The sequence below is a fragment of the Pristiophorus japonicus genome, chromosome 9 (assembly GCF_044704955.1).
Source record: "Pristiophorus japonicus isolate sPriJap1 chromosome 9, sPriJap1.hap1, whole genome shotgun sequence".
NCBI classification, from domain to species: domain Eukaryota; kingdom Metazoa; phylum Chordata; class Chondrichthyes; family Pristiophoridae; genus Pristiophorus; species Pristiophorus japonicus.
Genome location: NC_091985.1, coordinates 12,939,095 through 12,957,589, shown reverse-complemented (window position 1 = coordinate 12,957,589; position 18,495 = coordinate 12,939,095). Strand labels below are relative to the sequence as shown.

At 47.3% G+C, this 18,495-nt stretch overlaps 1 protein-coding gene across 1 annotated transcript in view; it reads left to right on the top strand.

The window, feature by feature from the left end:
• Positions 1-18,495, top strand: part of cd109 (CD109 molecule) — a 222,920-nt gene that overhangs the window by 191,049 nt on the left and 13,376 nt on the right. Inside the window, exons 33-34 of the mRNA XM_070889012.1 lie at positions 234-299; positions 14,459-14,601. Coding sequence (XP_070745113.1) covers positions 234-299; positions 14,459-14,601 — 209 coding nt within the window. The remainder of the gene's footprint in view (positions 1-233; positions 300-14,458; positions 14,602-18,495) is intronic.

Genomic DNA, 18,495 nt, shown 5'->3' with positions numbered 1-18,495 from the left:
ACGCGAGAGTACTACCCACTGCGATGGGATTTGAACTCGTATTCTCCGCATTACCCGTCCAGCAACATAACTGTACCTTAAATGACTGACATAAAGGAATGCTATAGATTTTGCACATTATCGACAGTTCTCCTGAGCAGTATTTGCACTGTTTCTGACTCTGTCAGTAGCAGCGCTATATTGCACTTTACAACATCCTACCTTCATTGTAGCTGTTCTCTTTTCACGTGTAGATTGGAATTGAGCAGACCATGTTGGTGAACATCACTGCACAGGGGCAAGGCATGGCCATTTTCCAGGTATTGTAGCTTTATCACTTGCAAAACAACATTCGTCAAACGTTTCTGTTGCAGTGGGACAAACGGTGGACGATTTGTATGGGCACCACAATTGAGAAAGGGTATCAAGGCGAAGGTGGAGTGGAGATTTAGCAGAATGGTAGCAGGGAAGAGGGACGTCAGTTGTGTGGAGAGACTGGAGAAGCTGGGGCTTGTTCTCCTTACAGCAGAGAAGGTTAAGGGGAGAGTTAATAGAGCTGTTCACAATTATGAGGGGTTTTGATATAGTAGGTCGGGAGAAATAGTTTCCAGTCGCAGGAAGGTCGGTAACCAGAGGACACAGATTTAAGATAATTGGCATAAAAGGCCAAACAGGGAGATGAGAATTTATTTTATTCAGCGTGTTATTGTGATGAAAGGGCGTGGAAGCAGATTCAATAGCAACTTTCAGAAGGGAATTGATGGGGAACACTTTTGTAGGGCTATGGGGAAAGAAGAGAGGAGTGGGACTAATTACAGAAGGTAAGCACTGCAGGGAATTCAAGGCCAGAGTGATCTCCTGGACTAGTTTCGATCGCCTAGATGGGTCGGAGAGAAATTTCCCAGATTTTTTTTCCCCAAATTGGCCTGGTTTTTTAAAATCCGTTTTTTTGCCTCTCCCAGGAGATCACATGGTTTCGAGTGGGGTGGAGTCGATATGTTGTGATACACAAGGTATCGTAATTGTGTGGGACAGGCCCGATGGGCCAGAGGGTCTTTACCTGTCCGTCATTGTTTGTATGTTCAAATTTGGATCGCTCTTTCAAAGGGACAGCACAGGCACGGTGGGCCGAATGGCCTCCTTCTGTGCTGTAAGAGCCCATGACTTGAAGGCTGTTCTAAGGGCTAGTTCGGGACTAAAAGCTGTTCCCAAAGTGAATGGGATCCTCTTTAACCTGCTCAAAGGAAAGGGCCAAGCATTAGGCTGCCTGTCAGATACTGTTTTATTGGGTGATGTCATTTATTAACTGTTACATTGACTTTTTTTCCCCAATAATTAATTTGGGACATTGAAGTTCCTCCTTTAATGAAAAGCAGGGGAGTGGTTGTTTATCTGACCCACTGGCATGATTCTCTCAAGTCCACACGTTTCAAAGTTGCCGTTTTGTTAGCGGGACGTCAGTGATGAAGAAAAGCAGCTGCTTTTTCATTTTTCATCGGAATTTTGACTTCGTCATATAACTATGATCTAACCTAACTATGAATGACCATCCAGAACGCAGTGCCTGAAAGGGCGGTGGAAGCAGATTCAGTTGCAACTTTCAAAAGGGAATTGGATTTATACTTGATGGGGAACACATTTACAGGGCTCTGGGAAAGAGCCAGGAGGCAGTGGGACTCACTCGGCAGCTCTTTCAAAGAGCCGGCACAGGCACGATGGGCCGAATGGTCTACTTCTGTGCAGGTATCGTTCTATGATTCTATGTGGATTTATCATAAGGTCCTCAAACAGCGTTGTACATAGCGGGGGGAATTACAGGAGACTGCATTGCTGTCAATGAGTCTTGCTAACTGCGAATATGGGTTGGAGAATCAGGCGATAAAGTTTTGTCCTTTTCTCAAATGGCATTCTCATCCAGCGAGGCTTCACGGCAACAGCTCATCAATGAAAGCCTCTGAGAGAGGGACTTGCATTTATCTAGCGCCTTTCACAGCCTCGGGACGTCCCAAAGCGCTTCACAGCCAATAAAGTATTTGCGAAGTGTGTAGTTACTGTTGTAATGCGAGAAACGCGGCAGCCAATGTGCGCACAGCAAGCTCCCACAAACAACAATGTGACAATGACCCAGATAATCTGTTTTCTTTTATTGATGTTGGCAAGAGTGCAACCACAGAGCCATGGCCGATACTTAGGTTGGACTAATTGTCTTTGCACTGCAGGTGTGAACCCATTCATTTTCAACAGGTTAAATAAATGAAAAAACACCAGTTGGAGAGTATTTCTATCATTGGGTCTTGTCTACAACAATGACCCAAGGTCAAAAGAGAGGAGATGAACATCCACTTTCCAATTGTACATGCAGGATGGGGAGTGTATGGAAAAGACTGTCCGGAGAGACACTGGAGACGGTTATTGGCTAATTCAAGAGAAAGTTGGATAGATGTTTGGTAAAGAAAAGAAGCAGTATATGGAGGATACTTTGTTGTGTCTTTGATACCTCCTTACCCTAGATTAGGAACACAGGAACAGGAGGAGGCCATTCAGCCCCTCGAGCCTGTTCCACCATTCAGTGAGTTCATGGCTGATCTGCGACGTAACTCCACATAGCCGCCTTTGGCCGATATCCCTTAATAACTTTGGTTAACAAAAATCTATCAATCTCAGATTTAAAATTAACAATTGATCTAGCATCAATTGCCGTTTGCGGAAGAGAGTTCCAAACTTTTACCACCCTTTGTGTGTAGAAGTGTTTCCGAATTTCATTCCTGAAAGGTCTAATTTTTAGACTATGCCCCCGAATCCTAGACTCCCCAACCAGCAGAAATAGTTTCTCTCTATCTACCCTATCTGTTCCCTTTAATGTCCTGAAAACTTCGCTCAGATCACCCCTTAACCTTCTAAATTCTAGGGACTACAACCCTAGTTTGTGTAATCTCTCCTCGTAATTTAACCCCTGGAGTGCGGGTATCATTCTGGTAAACCCGCGCTGCACTCCCTCCAAGGCCAATATATTCTCCCTAAGGTGTGGTGCCCAGAATGGCTCACAGTGCTCCAGGTGTGGTCTAACCAGGGTATTGTAAAGCTGCAGCATAACTTCTACCCCCTGTATCCTAGTCCTCTGGATATAAAGCCCAGCATTCCATCAGCCTTTTTGATGATTTTCTGTACCTCAGCTCTTCAGTTCTTATACCTTAGATCACTCTCGTGGGTAAGTCATAACTTCCTGAGCCTTCGAATGGCTTGACTTGAGATCTAGCTAACACGCCCGGGAAAATCAGCAGCAAAATCTTCGCACTGGACTTTCGTACGCTGCCATACAATCTCACTTCAGTTTCTAAAAGCAGCAGAGCGGATATAATGATCACGAATTTTGAACAGGCCGGGGCTCTTTTCTGTCGAGAAGTGAAGGCTGAGGGGTGACCTGATCGAGGTCTTTAAGATTATGAAGGGGTTCGATAGAGTAGACGTGGAGAATGTGTTTCCGCTTGTGGGTGAAACCAGAACTAGAGGCCATCAAGATAAGAGAGTCACCAATAAATCCAATGGGGAATTCAGGAGAAACCTCTTTACCCAGAGAGTGGAGAGAATGTGGAACTCGCTACCGCAGGGAGTGGTTGAAGCGAATAGCGTAGATACATTTAAGGGGAATCTTGATAAACACATGAGGGAGAAAGGAGTAGAATGCTATGCTAATAGGATGCAATGAAGTAGGGTAGGAGGAGTCTCATGTGGAGCATAAATATCGGCATGGACCTGTTTGGCCGAATGGCCTGTTTCTGGGCTGTAATTTCTATATAATTTTACACAGCATCATACCAGAGCTTATTGAAAGCTTCAAGTGAATTTATTAAACTAACAATAAACAAGTGAATGATTTTGCAGTGATAGAATGTGATTTTATATTCACAGGGGAATGCCTTTATCAATATTCACAAGCAGAAAGGATAGTGAACAATTGCAATTCTTAAGAACAAAATTAATGTTTTGTAAATGATTTTTAAATACACAAAGCTTCTCCTGTCTTTCAGGAATTTCAACTTGTCTTGTCCTAAACTTTCAAACCACTTCTTATATTTTCTGAGATTTCAAATCTGTACCTGATGATTATTCCATCTGCTGCTGCCGTGGGATTTTGCAACTTCCCTCGTTGAACAGATTTATATTTTATTCGTTCACGGGATGTGGGCGTGGCTGGCAATCCCTAACTTATTGCCCATCCCTAATTGCCCTTGAGAAGGTGGTGGTGAGCCGCCTTTCTTGAACGGCTGCAGTCCGTGTGATGAAGGAGCTCCCACAGTGCTGTTAGGGAGCGAGTGCCAGGATTTTGACCCAGCGACAATGAAGGAACGGCCGATATATTTGCAAGTCAGGATGGTGTGTGACTTGGAGGTGATGGTGCTCCCATGCACATGCTGCCCTTGTATTTCTAGGCGGTAGAGGTCGCGGGTTTGGGAGGTGCTGTCGAAGGCATCACGCATAACAAATGCCGGGACCTCCTGGACTTTGAATATCCCACCACTCGCGTTTAAACAGAACTTGTCAGACATGTGAAACCTGAGCTAATCACAACGTCTGTATGATGTTGGCCATCAGGTGATGGACACCCTCCCAGACCTGTTATCAGAGACATGATAAGCAACAAACTTCACAGCATTGTATCAGGACGTGCTTGATGCAAGCCTTTGGCATTCCTCCTCCTTCTTCTTAGGCGGTCCCTCATATTGAGGATGACCTGCTTCCATACCAAAAAGGGATGAGTTCACAGGTGTTTCGATGAGAACCTGATATTCCAGGTCGCGAACTACATATTGAAGGGTGGAAGATGCCTGTGCGTGGATTGTTTTAACGTGTGGTGGCCATTGCACACCAGCCACCACACGGGCTTGACAGAGCTAGGTCTTGGTCCAGTGGCAAGGGTTAACCAAGGCGACTGGAGACCAGCTCTGCAACACAGACCCAATGCGCGCACATATTGCAGGAGAATAGGTGGCCACCTGGTCGGGTAGCAAGAAGCAGGCAGTGCAGGAATATCCTCCAGGAGTGTGATACTCTCAAACCGGTTTTCAGCGCTGAATAGTGAGCCAGTAAGGGTGATGAGACCTTGGGGGAGTACAGTATTGAGCACATCCATGGCACTGTGGGGAAAATGACTGCGCAGGGGGATACAACAAAATGTAGAAATGCAGTGGTCACAGGGTATTCGATAGTCAGGGTGTTTCAGGAACCACCAACCACCAGGAGTCTCACGTGGTGTGTTGCCTCCGTGGTGCCAGGATAAAGGACATCACTGAGAAGGTGCAGAACATTTTTACGGGGGGGAGGCAGGGGAGAGGGGACAGGCAGAAGTCATGGTCCATGTGGGAACCAATGATATAGGAAGGAAAAGGGTTGAGTATCCTGCAGTCAGAGTTTCAGGAACTGGGAGGAACTTAAAAAGCAGGACCTCAAAGGTAGAAAACTCTGGATTACTGCCAGTACCATGCGCTAGCGAGTATGAAAATAGTAGATTCGGTTGCTGTTTAACTCTCTGCGCAGAATGACTGAGCGTTAAAGGGACACAAGGTTGCTCTCTTCCAGTCCTGTACGTTCCTGTATTCCTGCATAGAAATAACTTGCATTTATATCGCACCTTTCACAACCTTGGGATGTCCCAAAGTGCTTCACAGCCAATGAATTGTAGTCACTGTTGTAATGTGGGAAATGCTAAATTTTCATATGATTTTATGCAATAATGTCGTTGTGTGAAAATGATATAAGAAGCTGTAAACAGTAACAAAACAAAATCAAAATCTACGGATGCTGGAATCTGAAAACCATGCTGCCAATGCTCAGCGGGTCAGGCAGCACCTGTGGAGAGAGAAACAGAGTTAACATTTCGAGTCGATGACCCTTCGTCAGAACTTGAAAGAGTTTAGCGATGTAACAGTTTTTAAGCAAGTGTAGAGGCAGGGAAAGGGGGGGGAGGGGAGGAAAGAGCGAAAGGGAAGGTCTGTGATCGGGTGGAAGGCAGGAAAGATTAAATGACAAAAGGGATGATGGGGCGAGGCAAAAGGAGATGGTAATGGGACAAGTAAAGAAACAAAAGATGGGTCTAGAGGAGGTGCAAATGACAAAAGCAGAATCATTACCAGCAGCTGCTGTCGGGAGCAGTGGTTATGGTCTGAAATTGTTGAACTCGATGTTGAGTCCAGAAAGCTGTAAAGTGCCTAATCGAAAGATGAGGTGCTGTCCCTCGAGCTTATGTTGAGCTTCCTTGAAATGGGTGTAAGCACCATGGGTGGCTCTGCTGCACAGGAGGGTAGGAAAAAGAGTGGGAGAGCTATAGTGATAGGGGATTCGATAGTAAGGGGAATAGATAGGCGTTTCTGCGGCCACAACCGAGACTCCAAGATGGTATGTTGCCTCCCTGGTGCAAGGGTCAAGGATGTCTCGGAGCGGATGCAGGATATTCTGAAAATGGAGGGAGAACAGCCAGTTGTCGTGGTGCACATTGGTACCAACGATATAGGTAAAAAATGGGATGAGGTCCTACGAGACGAATTTAGGGAGCTAGGAGCTAAATTAAAAAGTAGGACCTCAAAAGTAGTAATCTCAGGATTACTATCAGTGCCACGTGCTAGTCAGAGTAGGAATCGCAGGATAGCCCAGATGAATACGTGGCTTGAGGAGTGGTGAAAAAGGGAGAGATTCAAATTCCTGGGACATTGGAACCAGTTCTGGGGGAGGTGGGACCAGTACCTGAGCCTGGGCTAGACCGATGTCCTAGGGGGAGTGTTTGCAAGTGCTGTTGGGGAGGAGTTAAATTAATATGGCAGGGGGATGGGAACCTGTGCAGGGAGACAGAGGGAAATAAAATGGAGGCAGAAGCCAAAGATAGAAAGGAGAATAGTAAAAGTGGAGGGCAGAGAAACCCAGGGCAAAAAACAAAAAGGGCCACATTACAGCAAAATTCTAAAGGGGCAAAGTGTGTTAGAAAGACAAGTCTGAAGGCTCTGTGCCTCAATGCAAGGAGTATTCGGAATAAGGTGGACGAATTAACTGCGCAGAAAGCAGTTAACGGATATGATGTAATTGGCATCACGGAGACATGGCTCCAGGGTGACCAAGGCTAGGAACTCAACATCCAGGGGTATTCAACATTTAGGATGGATAGACAGAAAGAAAAAGGAGGCAGGGTGGCGTTGCTGGTTAAAGAGGAAATTAATGCAATAGCAAGGAGGGACATTAGCCTGGATGATGTGGAATCGGTATGGGTGGAGCTACGGGATACCAAAGGGCAGAAAACGCTAGTGGGAGTTGTGTACAGACCACCAAACAGTAGTAGTGAGGTTGGGGACAGCATCAAACAAGAAATAAGGGATGTGTGCAATAAAGGTACAGCAGTTATCATGGGCGACTTTAATCTACATATTGATTGGGCAGTGCGGTGGAGAGGATTTCCTGGAGTGTATTAGGGATGGTTTTCTCGACCAATATGTCGAGGAACCAACTAAAGAGCTGGCCATCCTAGACTGTGTGATGTGTAATGAGAAGGGACTAATTAGCAATCTTGTTGTGCGAGGCCCCTTGGGGAAGAGTGACCATAATATGGTAGAATTCTTTATTAAGATGGAGAGTGACACAGTTAATTTGGAAATTGGGTCCTGAACTTAAGGAAAGGTAACTTCGATGGTATGAGGTGTGAATTGGCTAGAATAGACTGGCAAAGGATACTTAAAAGGTTGACGGTGGATAAGCAATGGCAAACATTTAAAGATCACATGGATGAACTTCACCAATTGTACATCCCTGTCTGGAGTAAAAATAAAACGGGGAAGGTGGCTCAACCATGGCTAACAAGGGAAATTAAGGATGGTGTTAAAACCAAGGAAGAGGAATATAAATTAGCTAGAAAAAGTAACAAACCTGAGGACTGGGAGAAATTTAGAATTCAACAGAGGAGGACGAAGGGTTTAATTAAGAGGGGGAAAATAGAGTACGAGAGAAAGCTTTCAGGGAACTTAAAAACTGACTGCAAAAGCTTCTATAAATATGTGAAGAGAAAAAGATTAGTGAAGATAAATGTAGGTCTCTTGCAGTCGGATTCATTTAAATGGGGATGAATTTATAATGGAGAACAAAGAAATGGCAGACCAATTGAACAAATACTTTGGTTCTGTCTTCACGAAGGAAGACACAAATAACCTGTCGAATGTACTAGGGGATAGTGGGTCTAGTGAGAAGGAGGAACTGAAGGATATCCTTATTAGGTGGGAAATTGTGTTAGGGAAATTGATGGGATTGAAGGCTGATAAATCCATGGGGCCTGATAGTCTACATCCCAGAGTACTTAAGGAAGTGACCCTAGAAATAGTGGATGCATTGGTGATCATTTTCCAACAGTCTATCGACTCTGGATCAGTTCCTATGGACTGGAGGATAGCTAATGTAACACCACTTTTTAAAAAGGAGGGAGAGAGAAAAGGGTAATTGGAGACCGGGTAGACTGACATCAGTATTGGGGAAAATGTTGGACTCAATCATTAAGGATGAAATAGCGGTGCATTTGGAAAGCAGTGACAGGATCGGTCCAATTCAGTATGGATTGATGAAAGGGAAATCATGCTTGACGAATCTTATGGAATTCTTTGAGGATGTAACTAGCAGAGTGGACAAGGGAGAACCAGTGGATGTGGTATATTTGGACTTTCAAAAGGCTTTTGACAAGGTCCCGCACAAGAGATTGGTGTGCAAAATCAAAGCGCATGGTATTGGGGGTAATGTTCTGATGTGGATAGAGAACTGGTTGGCAGACAGGAAGCAGAGAGTTGGGATAAACGGGTCCTTTTCAGAATGGCAGGCAGTGACTAGTGGAGTGCCGCAGGGCTCAGTGCTGGGACCCCAGCTCTTTACAATATACATTAACGATTTGGATGAAGGAATTGAGTGTAATATCTCCAAGTTTGCAGATGACACTAAACTGGGTGGTGGTGTGAGCTGTGAGCGGGACGCTAAGAGGCTGCAGGGTGACTTGGACAGGTTAGGTGAGTGGCCAACTGCATGGCAGATGCAGTATAATGTGGATAAATGTGAGGTTATCCATTATGAGGCAAAAACACGAAGGCAGAATATTATCTGATTGGCGGCAGATTAGGAAAAGGGGAGGCGCAATGAGACCTGGGTGTTATGGTTCATCAGTCATTGAAGGTTGGCATACAGGTACAGCAGGCAGTGAAGAAGGCAAATGGTATGTTGGCCTTCATAGCTAGGGGATTTGAGTATAGGAGCAGGGAGGTCTTACTGCAGTTGTACAGGGCCTTAGTGAGGCCTCACCTGGAATATTGTGTTCAGTTTTTGTCTCCTAATCTGAGGAAAGACGTTCTTGCTATTGAGGGAGTGCAGCAAAGGTTCACCAGACTGATTCCAGGGATGGCTGGACTGTCATATGAGGAGAGACTGGATCAACTGGGCCTTTATTCACTGGAGTTTAGAAGGATGAGAGGGAATCTCATAGAAATGTATAAGATTCTGACAGGACTAGACAGGTTAGATGCGGGAAGAATGTTCACGCTGTTGAGGAAGCCCAGAACCAGAGGACATAGTCTTAGGATAAGCGGTAGGCCATTTAGGACTGAGATGAGGAGAAACTTCTTCACTCAGAGAGTTGTTAACCTGTGGAATTCCCTGCCGCAGAAAGTTGTTGATGCCAGTTCATTAGATATATTCAAGAGTGAGTTAGATATGGCCCTTACGTCTAAAGGGATCAAGGGGTATGGAGAGAAAGCAGGAAAGGGGTACTGAGGGAATGATCAGCCATGATCTTATTGAATGGCGGTGCAGGCTCGGTTGGCCGAATGGCCTACTCCTGCACCTATTTTCTATGATTCTATGTTTCTCAGCGGTTTTGATCCTAGCCCAATTGTTCGATGGATGGTTCGAATTGCCCCCGCTTTACGACAATTCGAAACCGGGGATTATTATTCAGAGTGTAATTGGAATAAGTCACGGACAGGAATGCTTCAGTGAAAAATCGTACTTATATTTATTTGGTCTCACATATTATTGGCTAAAACATGCACTACTAAACGAAAATCACTGTCTCTGTGGTGAATAATATCCAGGTTACAAACAACATACATACAGTACAGAACTGAGGACCAGTAACATGCAGTAATTCCCTTGTTGCTATGGTGGATTCTAACTCCACCCCTACCAACAAATTACCCAGTCGCTGCCCCTTCACCTGGCTAAACCAAACAAAGCTTCCTCCCCAGAATAGCCCCGAAAAACTTCACTTCTGAGAAAACCCAGAACCCTTACACCTCACCCAGCTCGCCTGGGATATCTGGTTACCGGCTTGGGACACTCGCGACCACGCTCACCACCACACACAGTCGGTCTCGATCGCTCAGCTGAGCTGTGGGAAGTCACTGCCTGGAGGCCGTACCCCGTGAGGGGGATGTGGTTCTCTGTCTCAGCGGCTTCTCCTGCGGAACTGCGGCATCCTCCTCTGGCACTTCTTCTTGTTACGTCGATCTTGGTGGAGCGAGAGTGAGAGGGAACGAGAGAATGGTGGAAAAGAGTCTATCTTTATAGGAGAGTCTTGCTACCCCTATCTTTCCCGCCAATCGTTAAAATCCTTTTGTTTCTAAGCACTCTGGTGCTTAGTCAGTGATGGGCCATCATCAGACCCATGTGTATTCCATGATTGGACTAATGGCCCTGAGTCTGGGACATATCTCAGTCATTGTGTTTGGAAAAACCTGGCTCCTCTTCGGCTGGCCGGGCTAGTGGCTTCATTGTTCTGCTTCTCTTCTGAGGTGGAGGTGAGAAGTGCCTTTGCATATTAGAGTGGCTTTCTAATCTGGTTACTGGCTTCAAGTTAACAAGTGCCTCAGATTCATGAGCCCCTTTGTCAGTGGCCCCCTTCCTTTTGCTAGGACAGGCGGGCGAACCCATACATCCTGGATTTTGTCACAGCCAACCGCCATGCAGTCTCTAGAGTTTTAACAAACCAGCTTTTTCACGTATCTGCACAGGGTGATCCCATCACAGGGAAAATACCCTCAGAAAAAAAAACCATAAAGTCCACGAAATATTCTCGACTGAGTCCATTCTTTAAACAGAGACTTTGCGATCTCTTCACAGTGCAGGAGGCCGAGGACAGAGAGGTCAGAGTGGGAATGGGAGTGAGACGGGGAATTGAAGTGACAGGCGACAGAAGCTCGGGGTCACACTTACGGACTGAACGGCGATGTTCTGCAAAGTGGTCACCCAACCTGCGTTTGGTCTCCCCGATGTAGAGGAGGCCACATCGTGAGCAGCGAATACAGCATATTAAATTGAAAGAAGTACATGTAAATTGTAATGTGCGTAATTAGAGAGGAAAGTCATGGGCTGCAGGAGGCCATCAATCTACTGGTCAGGTGGGCAGAGCAGTGGCAAATGAAATTTAATTCAGAGAAGTGTGAGGTGGTGCACTTTGGGAGGGCTAATAAGGAAAGGGTATAACATTAAGCAGTAGGCCACTTAATACTGTAGATGAACAAAGAGACCTTGCAGTGCTTGTCCACAGATCCCTGAAAGTAGCAGGCCAGGTGGATAAGGTGGTTAAAAAGGCATACGGAATGCTTGCCTTAATTGGCCGAGGCATAGAATATAAGAGCAGGGAGGTTATACTTAAATTGTATAATACTTTGGTTAGGCCACAGCTGGAATATTGCGTGCAGTTCTGGTTGCCGTATTATAGGAAGGATGTGATTGCACTAGAGAGGGTGCAGAGGAGATTTACTAGGATGCTGCCTGGAATGGAGAATCTTAGTTATGAGGACAGATTGGATAGGCTGGATTTGTTGTCAATGGGACAGAGGAGGTTGAGAGGAGACCTCATTGAGGTGTACAAAATATTGGGGGGCCTGGACATAGTGGATAGTAAGTGTCTATTTCCATTGGTGGAGGGGTCTATTACGAAGGGGTATAATTTTAAGGTGGTTGGTGGAAGGTTTAGAGGGGATTTGAGGGGGGGTTGCTTCTTTACGCAGAGGGTTGTGGGGATCTGGAACTCGCTGCCTAGAAGAGTGGTGGATGCAGAAACCCTCACCACTTTTAAGAGATGGTTGGATGGGCACTTAACGTGCAGTAACCTGCAGGGTTACAGACCCAGAGCTGGTAATTGGGATTAGACTGGATGACCTTTTGTTGGATGGAGCAGATATAATGGTAAGTACTGCAGAGAATAGAATACGGCCAGGGTGATCTCCTGGACTAGTTTTGATCGCCTGGATGGGTCGGAGAGGAATTTTCCCAGATTTTATTCTCCCTAAATTGGCCTGAGCTTTTATCTGGTTTTTGCCTCTCCCAGGAGATCACATGGCTCCGGTTGGGGTGGAGTGTAGAATGTTTTAGTAGAAAGGGTGTCGCAGTTGTGTGTGGCGGACTGGTTGGGCAGAGTGCTCTTTGCCTTTCCGTCATTGTTCATAGGTTTATATGTAACCTTTAGGGCTGCTGACCAAGGACCGGGTGGCTCTTTGTCGGCCGGCGCGGGCACGATGGGCCGAAATAGCCTCCTTCTGCGCTGTAAATTTCTATGTTTCCAGGAACAGCGCAGCCCCGACCTGGACGCCCGTTTTTCGCGCCACAAAGTGCGCCTAAAAATTCACCGGCTCCCTGCTGGCCCTCTTGAGTCGGGCGCAGCGCAGCACGAGCTGTGGGGGGCGGAGCCAGGTCTCTGCGCTGAAAACAGTGCCGGGACCTCTGCACATGCGCGCTACAGTGGGCGCGCATGTGCAGTAGCTCCAGGTGCCCAAAACTGTTTGGGAGGGGCCCGAAGCACGCGGCCCCTAGCCCTGGCCGAATGGCCTCACTGGGGCTGCGTGCATAAGGCTGCCTCCCACGTCCAGCTCCTGCTTCCTCCCGACCTGACCCGACTCCCGCTTCCCCCCACCCCCCACCCTGCCCCCAGATCGGACCGGACCCGACCCCCGGACTGGATCCGACCCGCGCACCCTCCCCCCCCCACAACCGACCTGACCTCCCTCTCCCTCCCTCCCTCCCCCCACCCCGATCCGAACCGAACCGAACCGACCTCCCTCCCACCACCTCCCCGACCCGACCCACGCTCCCGACTCCCGACTCCCGACCACCGCCACCCCCCCCCCCACCCGGACCGGAACCGACCCAACCTGACCTCCCTCCCCCCGCCCCTGACACGAACCGAACCGACCTCACTCCATCCCCCCGACCCGACCCGCGCTCCCGACCCCGTACCCCGGACCCGACCCGACCCAACGCCACCTAGCTGTAAATCTGGTGCTGGGGACGGGCCCTGCCCGAAGTCTTGGGCCTGGCCGGGCCGGGCCCGTTCAGCCTCCCCTCCCCCCCTTCTCCTTCTCCCCCCTTCTCCTTTCCCCCCTTCTCCTTTCCTCCCCTTCACCTTCCCCCCTTCACCTTCCCCCCCCTTCACCTTCCCCCCTCCTCTTCTCCTACTCCTTCCCCCCTCTCCTTCCCCCCTCCTCCCCCTCTCTCCTTTCCCCCCGTCTCCTTTCCCCCTTCTCCTTTCCCCCTTCTCCTCTTCCCCCTTCCCCCTTCTCCTCCTCTCCATTCCCCTTCTCCTCCTTCTCCCTCCCCTTCTCCTCCCCCTTCCCCTTCTCCTCTCCCCCCTCCCCCCTTCTCCTCTCCCCCTCCCACCCGTCCCCTCCCCCTCCCCCTTCTCCCCCTTCCCTCCCCTATCTCCCCCTTCCCTCCCCCTCTACCTCCCTCCCTCCCATTCCCCTGCCCCCCCCCTCTCCCTCTACCGCCCTCCTCCCCCTCCCCTCGCTGTCAGAAACACAGACACTGACAGACAGAGAGTGAGAGACACATACAGACAGATAGAGAGATAGAGACACACTGGGTGGGGGGCATCCCAGCACGCTGTTGGAGGGCTCCCGGTGCTGCAGTCGGTAAGTAGAAAATGTTTTAGTTATTGATTTAAAAAAAAAATTATTTCTTATTAATTTTTTTTGATTGATTTATTGGTTGATTTATTGATGTTTTTATCGTTTGTTATTGATGATGGCTCTTTATTTGTAAAACTGAAGTGTTTAATGTTTGTAAACTTCCCTTTAAACCCCACCCCACCCCCCCCATTCCCCACGCTTGATTTGTAACCTACGCCTGATTTTCTAAAGTGTAGACAAGGTTTTTTCGAGCGTACAAAAATCTTCACTTACTCCATTCTAAGTTAGTTTGGAGTAAGTTTTCACTGCCGAAACTTTGAAAATAGGCGGAAGGGGCCGGACACGCCCCCTTTTGAAAAAAAAATTCTGTTCCAAAGTGAAACTGTTCTAACTGACTCGAACTGGAGCAAGCTAAATGCTGAGAATTGCAATTTCTAAGATACTCCGTTCTACACCAGTTGCTCCAAAAAATCAGCAGCACATCAGGTAGAAACTTGGGCCCTATGTTTCTAAGAAGGACAGAGTTTAACCAATAATTTTATTACTGGATTTTGTTTTTCTAGCTTAATATTCTCTTCAATCTGGAGAGTAAAGTTGCATCAAGGAATTATCGATCTGTGGGGTCGGAGGAGGCGTTTGATTTGGACATCGATGTTATAGACTATAAGGATGATCTGAATCATGTAACACTGCATATTTGTACCAGGTAACCACAACTTTGATTTTTGAAAATTCATTCTCAGGATGTGGGCATCGCTTCTTAAATATATTCAGTAACTCGGCCTCCACAGCCTTCTGTGGTAGAGAATTCCACATGTTCACCACCCTCTGAGAGAAAAAAATTTCTTGTCATCTCAATAGTGGGAGCTTGCTGTGCGCAAATTGGTTGCAGTGTTTTCTACATTACAATAGTAACTGCACTTCAAAAAGCACTTCATTGGCTTCTTATTCTTCTTTCGTATGGAAGTAGCAAAGCGAATCAAATCTCAATATCTAAGTTGGATATCCAGGCCAAAGCTTCCAGTGTAACAGCGTGGATATCTTGTAGGCTGCCTGTGAATTCCCTCTGAGGGCAGTGCTCAAGGATGTGCTCCAGGGTCTGATTAGGAGCTCCACTGCCGCATGATGGGGATGCTTTAATGGACCACCTACTGAGATGAGGAGAAATTTCTTCTCTCAGAGGGTTGTGGAATTCGCTGCCTCAGAAAGCAGTGGAAGCTGGGACACTGAGTAAATTTAAGACAGAAATAGACAGTTTCTTAAACGATAAGGGGATAAGGGGTTATGGGGAGCGGGCGGGGAAGTGGAGCTGAGTCCATGATCGGATCGTATTAAATGGTGGAGCAGGCTCGAGGAGCCGTATGGCCTACTCCTGCTCCTATTTCTTATGTTCTATGGAGAAGGTGGCAGCATCGACCGTAACCGGTTCTGAGGCGGTTGTTGGTTGTCCATTGTTTGCGAGGAAGGTTTGATCCTATCGTTTGTACTGTGAGGTCCTCTATAAGGAATCCTTCATTGGCTGTGAAAGTGTTGGAACATCATCGACCTGACAGGGCAACCGGGACCTCGGTTCGTCCAAAAGATCGCACCTCCGACAGTGCAGCACGCCCTCAGTATTGGGAGTGTCACCCTGAACTTTTGTGAAGTCCCTGGAGTGGGGCTTGAACCCACAACTTTCTGACCCAGAGGCAAGAGTACTATCTACCTTCTCTCCATTCTTGCACAAAAATGTTACACTGGTTACCCTCCACTCCCATGGTGTAACTTGTATAAAGTTTTGATTATTCCTTCTGGGATATAGGCCAGCATTTATTGCCCATCCCTCGTTGCCCGTGAGAAGGTGGTGGTGAGCCACCCTCTTGAACTGCTGCAGTCCGTGTGGTGAAAGAACTCCCACAGTGCTGTTAGGGAGGGAGTTCCAGGATTTTGACCCAGTGATGATGAACGAACGGCCGATATATTTCCAAGTCAGGATGGTGTGTGACTTGGAGGGGAACTTGGAGGTGATGGTGTTCCCATGCGCCTGCTCCCCGTCTTTGTCCTTCTCAGCATGCCTCAGTGGATAGTACTCTTGCCTCTGGGTCAGAAAGTTGTGGGTTCAAGCCCCACTCCAGGGACTTCACAAAAATTTAGCGTGACGCTCCCAATACTGAGGGCGTGCTGCACTGTCGGAGGTGCGATCTTTCGGATGAACCGAGGTTGTCCTCTCAGGTCGATGATGTCCCAACACTTTCACAGCCAATGAAGGATTCCTTATAGAGGACCTCACAGTACAAACGATAGGATCAAACCTTCCTCGCAAAGAGTGGACAACCAACAACCATCAACAATTTATCGAGGTCGCGGGTTTGGGAGCTGCTGCTGAAGATGCCGTGGCGAGCTATTTAAGGAGAATGGAGTGTCCAGTAGTGTCTCTGACAAGTTATCTGATCTCATTGACCTCAGAACCCCTTTGCTAGGAAGGGGAGAAATCAGCTGGGGATGCTGGTCTGATCGCTGTCCAGTGACCCTTGATGGAGTTGCTGGTGTGTGGAAGTCTGGAAGTCACCACAAAGACAAGAACACCAGATTGGATTGGAGGGACTTTAGAAAGGTGAGAAGTGAGCTGGATGAGGTGGGGTACAAGGGGAAATGAGTTCACAGGAGTGCAGAGCAACAATGGGATATCTTTTAAAGGCGACTGCAACGGTACAGACTAAATATATAGAAACATAGAAATTTACAGCGCAGAAGGAGACCATTTCGGCCCATCGTGTCCGAGCCGGCCGACAAAGAGCCGCACGGCCCTCGGTCAGCAGCCCTGAAGGTTACATATAAATCTATGAACAATGAACAATGGCGGAAAGGCAAAGAGCATCCGGCCCAACCAGTCCATCCCACACAACTGCGACATCCCATCCACTAAAACATTCTACACTCCACACCAACCGGAGCCATGTGACCTCCTGGGAGAGGCAAAAAAACAGATAAAAACCCAGGCCAATTGGGGGGAAAAAAATTTGGGAAAATTCCTCTCCAACCCACCCAAGCGATCAAAACTCGCCCTGGCCGTATTCTATTCCCTGCAGTACTTACCATCGTATCTGCGCCGGCCAACAAGAGGTTATCCTATATTCCAATCTAAAAAAGAAGGAAGTTACGAGTCATTTCAGGAAGCTAGGGAAAGTCAAAGAAGTTAGAAATCAATTAGAACTATATGCTAATACAGCCTGGAATAGTGTAAAGGACAGGGGGCTTGGAAGTATAGTGAACAGTGAGGCGGATAGTGATAAGACTTCAAGAGGATATAGTGGCTGGTGGAATGGGCGGACACGGGGCAGATGAACACAGAAAAGTGCAAAGTGATACATTTTGGTAGGAAGAACGAGGAGAGGCAATATAAACTCAAGGGTACAATTCTAAAGGGAGGGGGTGCATGAACAGAGAGACCTGGGGGTATATGTGCACAAATTGTTGAAGGTGGCAGGGTGGGTTGAGAATGCAGTTAAAAAGGCATACGGGATCCTGGGCTTCATAAATAGAGACATAAGCAAAGAACTTATGATGACGCTGTATAAAACTCTGGTTCAGCCTCAACTGGAGTACTGTGTCCAATTCTGGTCTCCGCACTTTAAGAAGGATGTGAAGGCCTTGGAGAGGGTGCAGAAAAGATTTACGAGAATGATTGCAAGTATGAGGGACTTCAGTTCCGTGGATAGACTGGAGAAGCTGGTGTTGTTCTCCTTGGAGCAGAGAAGGTTGAGAGGAGATTTGATGGAGGTGTTCAAAATCATCAGGAGTTTGGACAGAGTAGACAGAGAGATACTGATCTCATTGGCAGAAGGGTCGAGAGCCAAAGGACACAGATTTAAGGTGATTAGCAGAAGAACCAAAGGCGACATGAGGAAAAACTTCTTTACGCAGCGAGTGGTTAGGATCTGGAATACACTGCCTGAGAGGGCGTTGGAGGCAGATTCCATAGTGGCTTTCAAAAGGGAATTGGATAAGTACCTGAAGGAAAAAAAAAATGCAGGGCTCTAGGGAAAGAGCGGGGGAGCGGGACTAGCTGAAGTGCTCTTGCAGAGAGCCGGCACGGGCTCGATGGGCCGAATGGCCTCCTTCAGTGCTGTGATTCTATGATAAAGCCAATGAGGATTATGTAGAATCAACAAGACAGAAACAGGCCATTCAGGCCAACTGGTCCACGCTGGTGTTAATGCTCCACACGAGCCTCCTCCCACACTACTTCATCTCACTCATCAGCATATCCTTCTATTCCTTTCTCTCTCATGTGTGTATCTCGCTTCCCTTTGAATGCATCCATGCTATTCGCCTTAACTACTCCTCGTGGTAGCAAGGTCCACATTCTGACCACTCTGACTAAAACGGTTGCTCCTGAATTGCTTATTGGATTTATTAGTGATTATCTTATATTTATTGCTCCTAGTTTTGGACCCTCCCTACACGTGGAAACATTTTCTCTACGTCTCAACCCTATCAAACCCCTTCATAATCTTAATGACCTCCATCAGGTCACCCCTCAGCCTTCTCTTTTCCAGAGAGATCCTGAGAATAATATTGAATGAAAAACCGAAGGAGAATGTGAGAAAAGTCGAAGAGG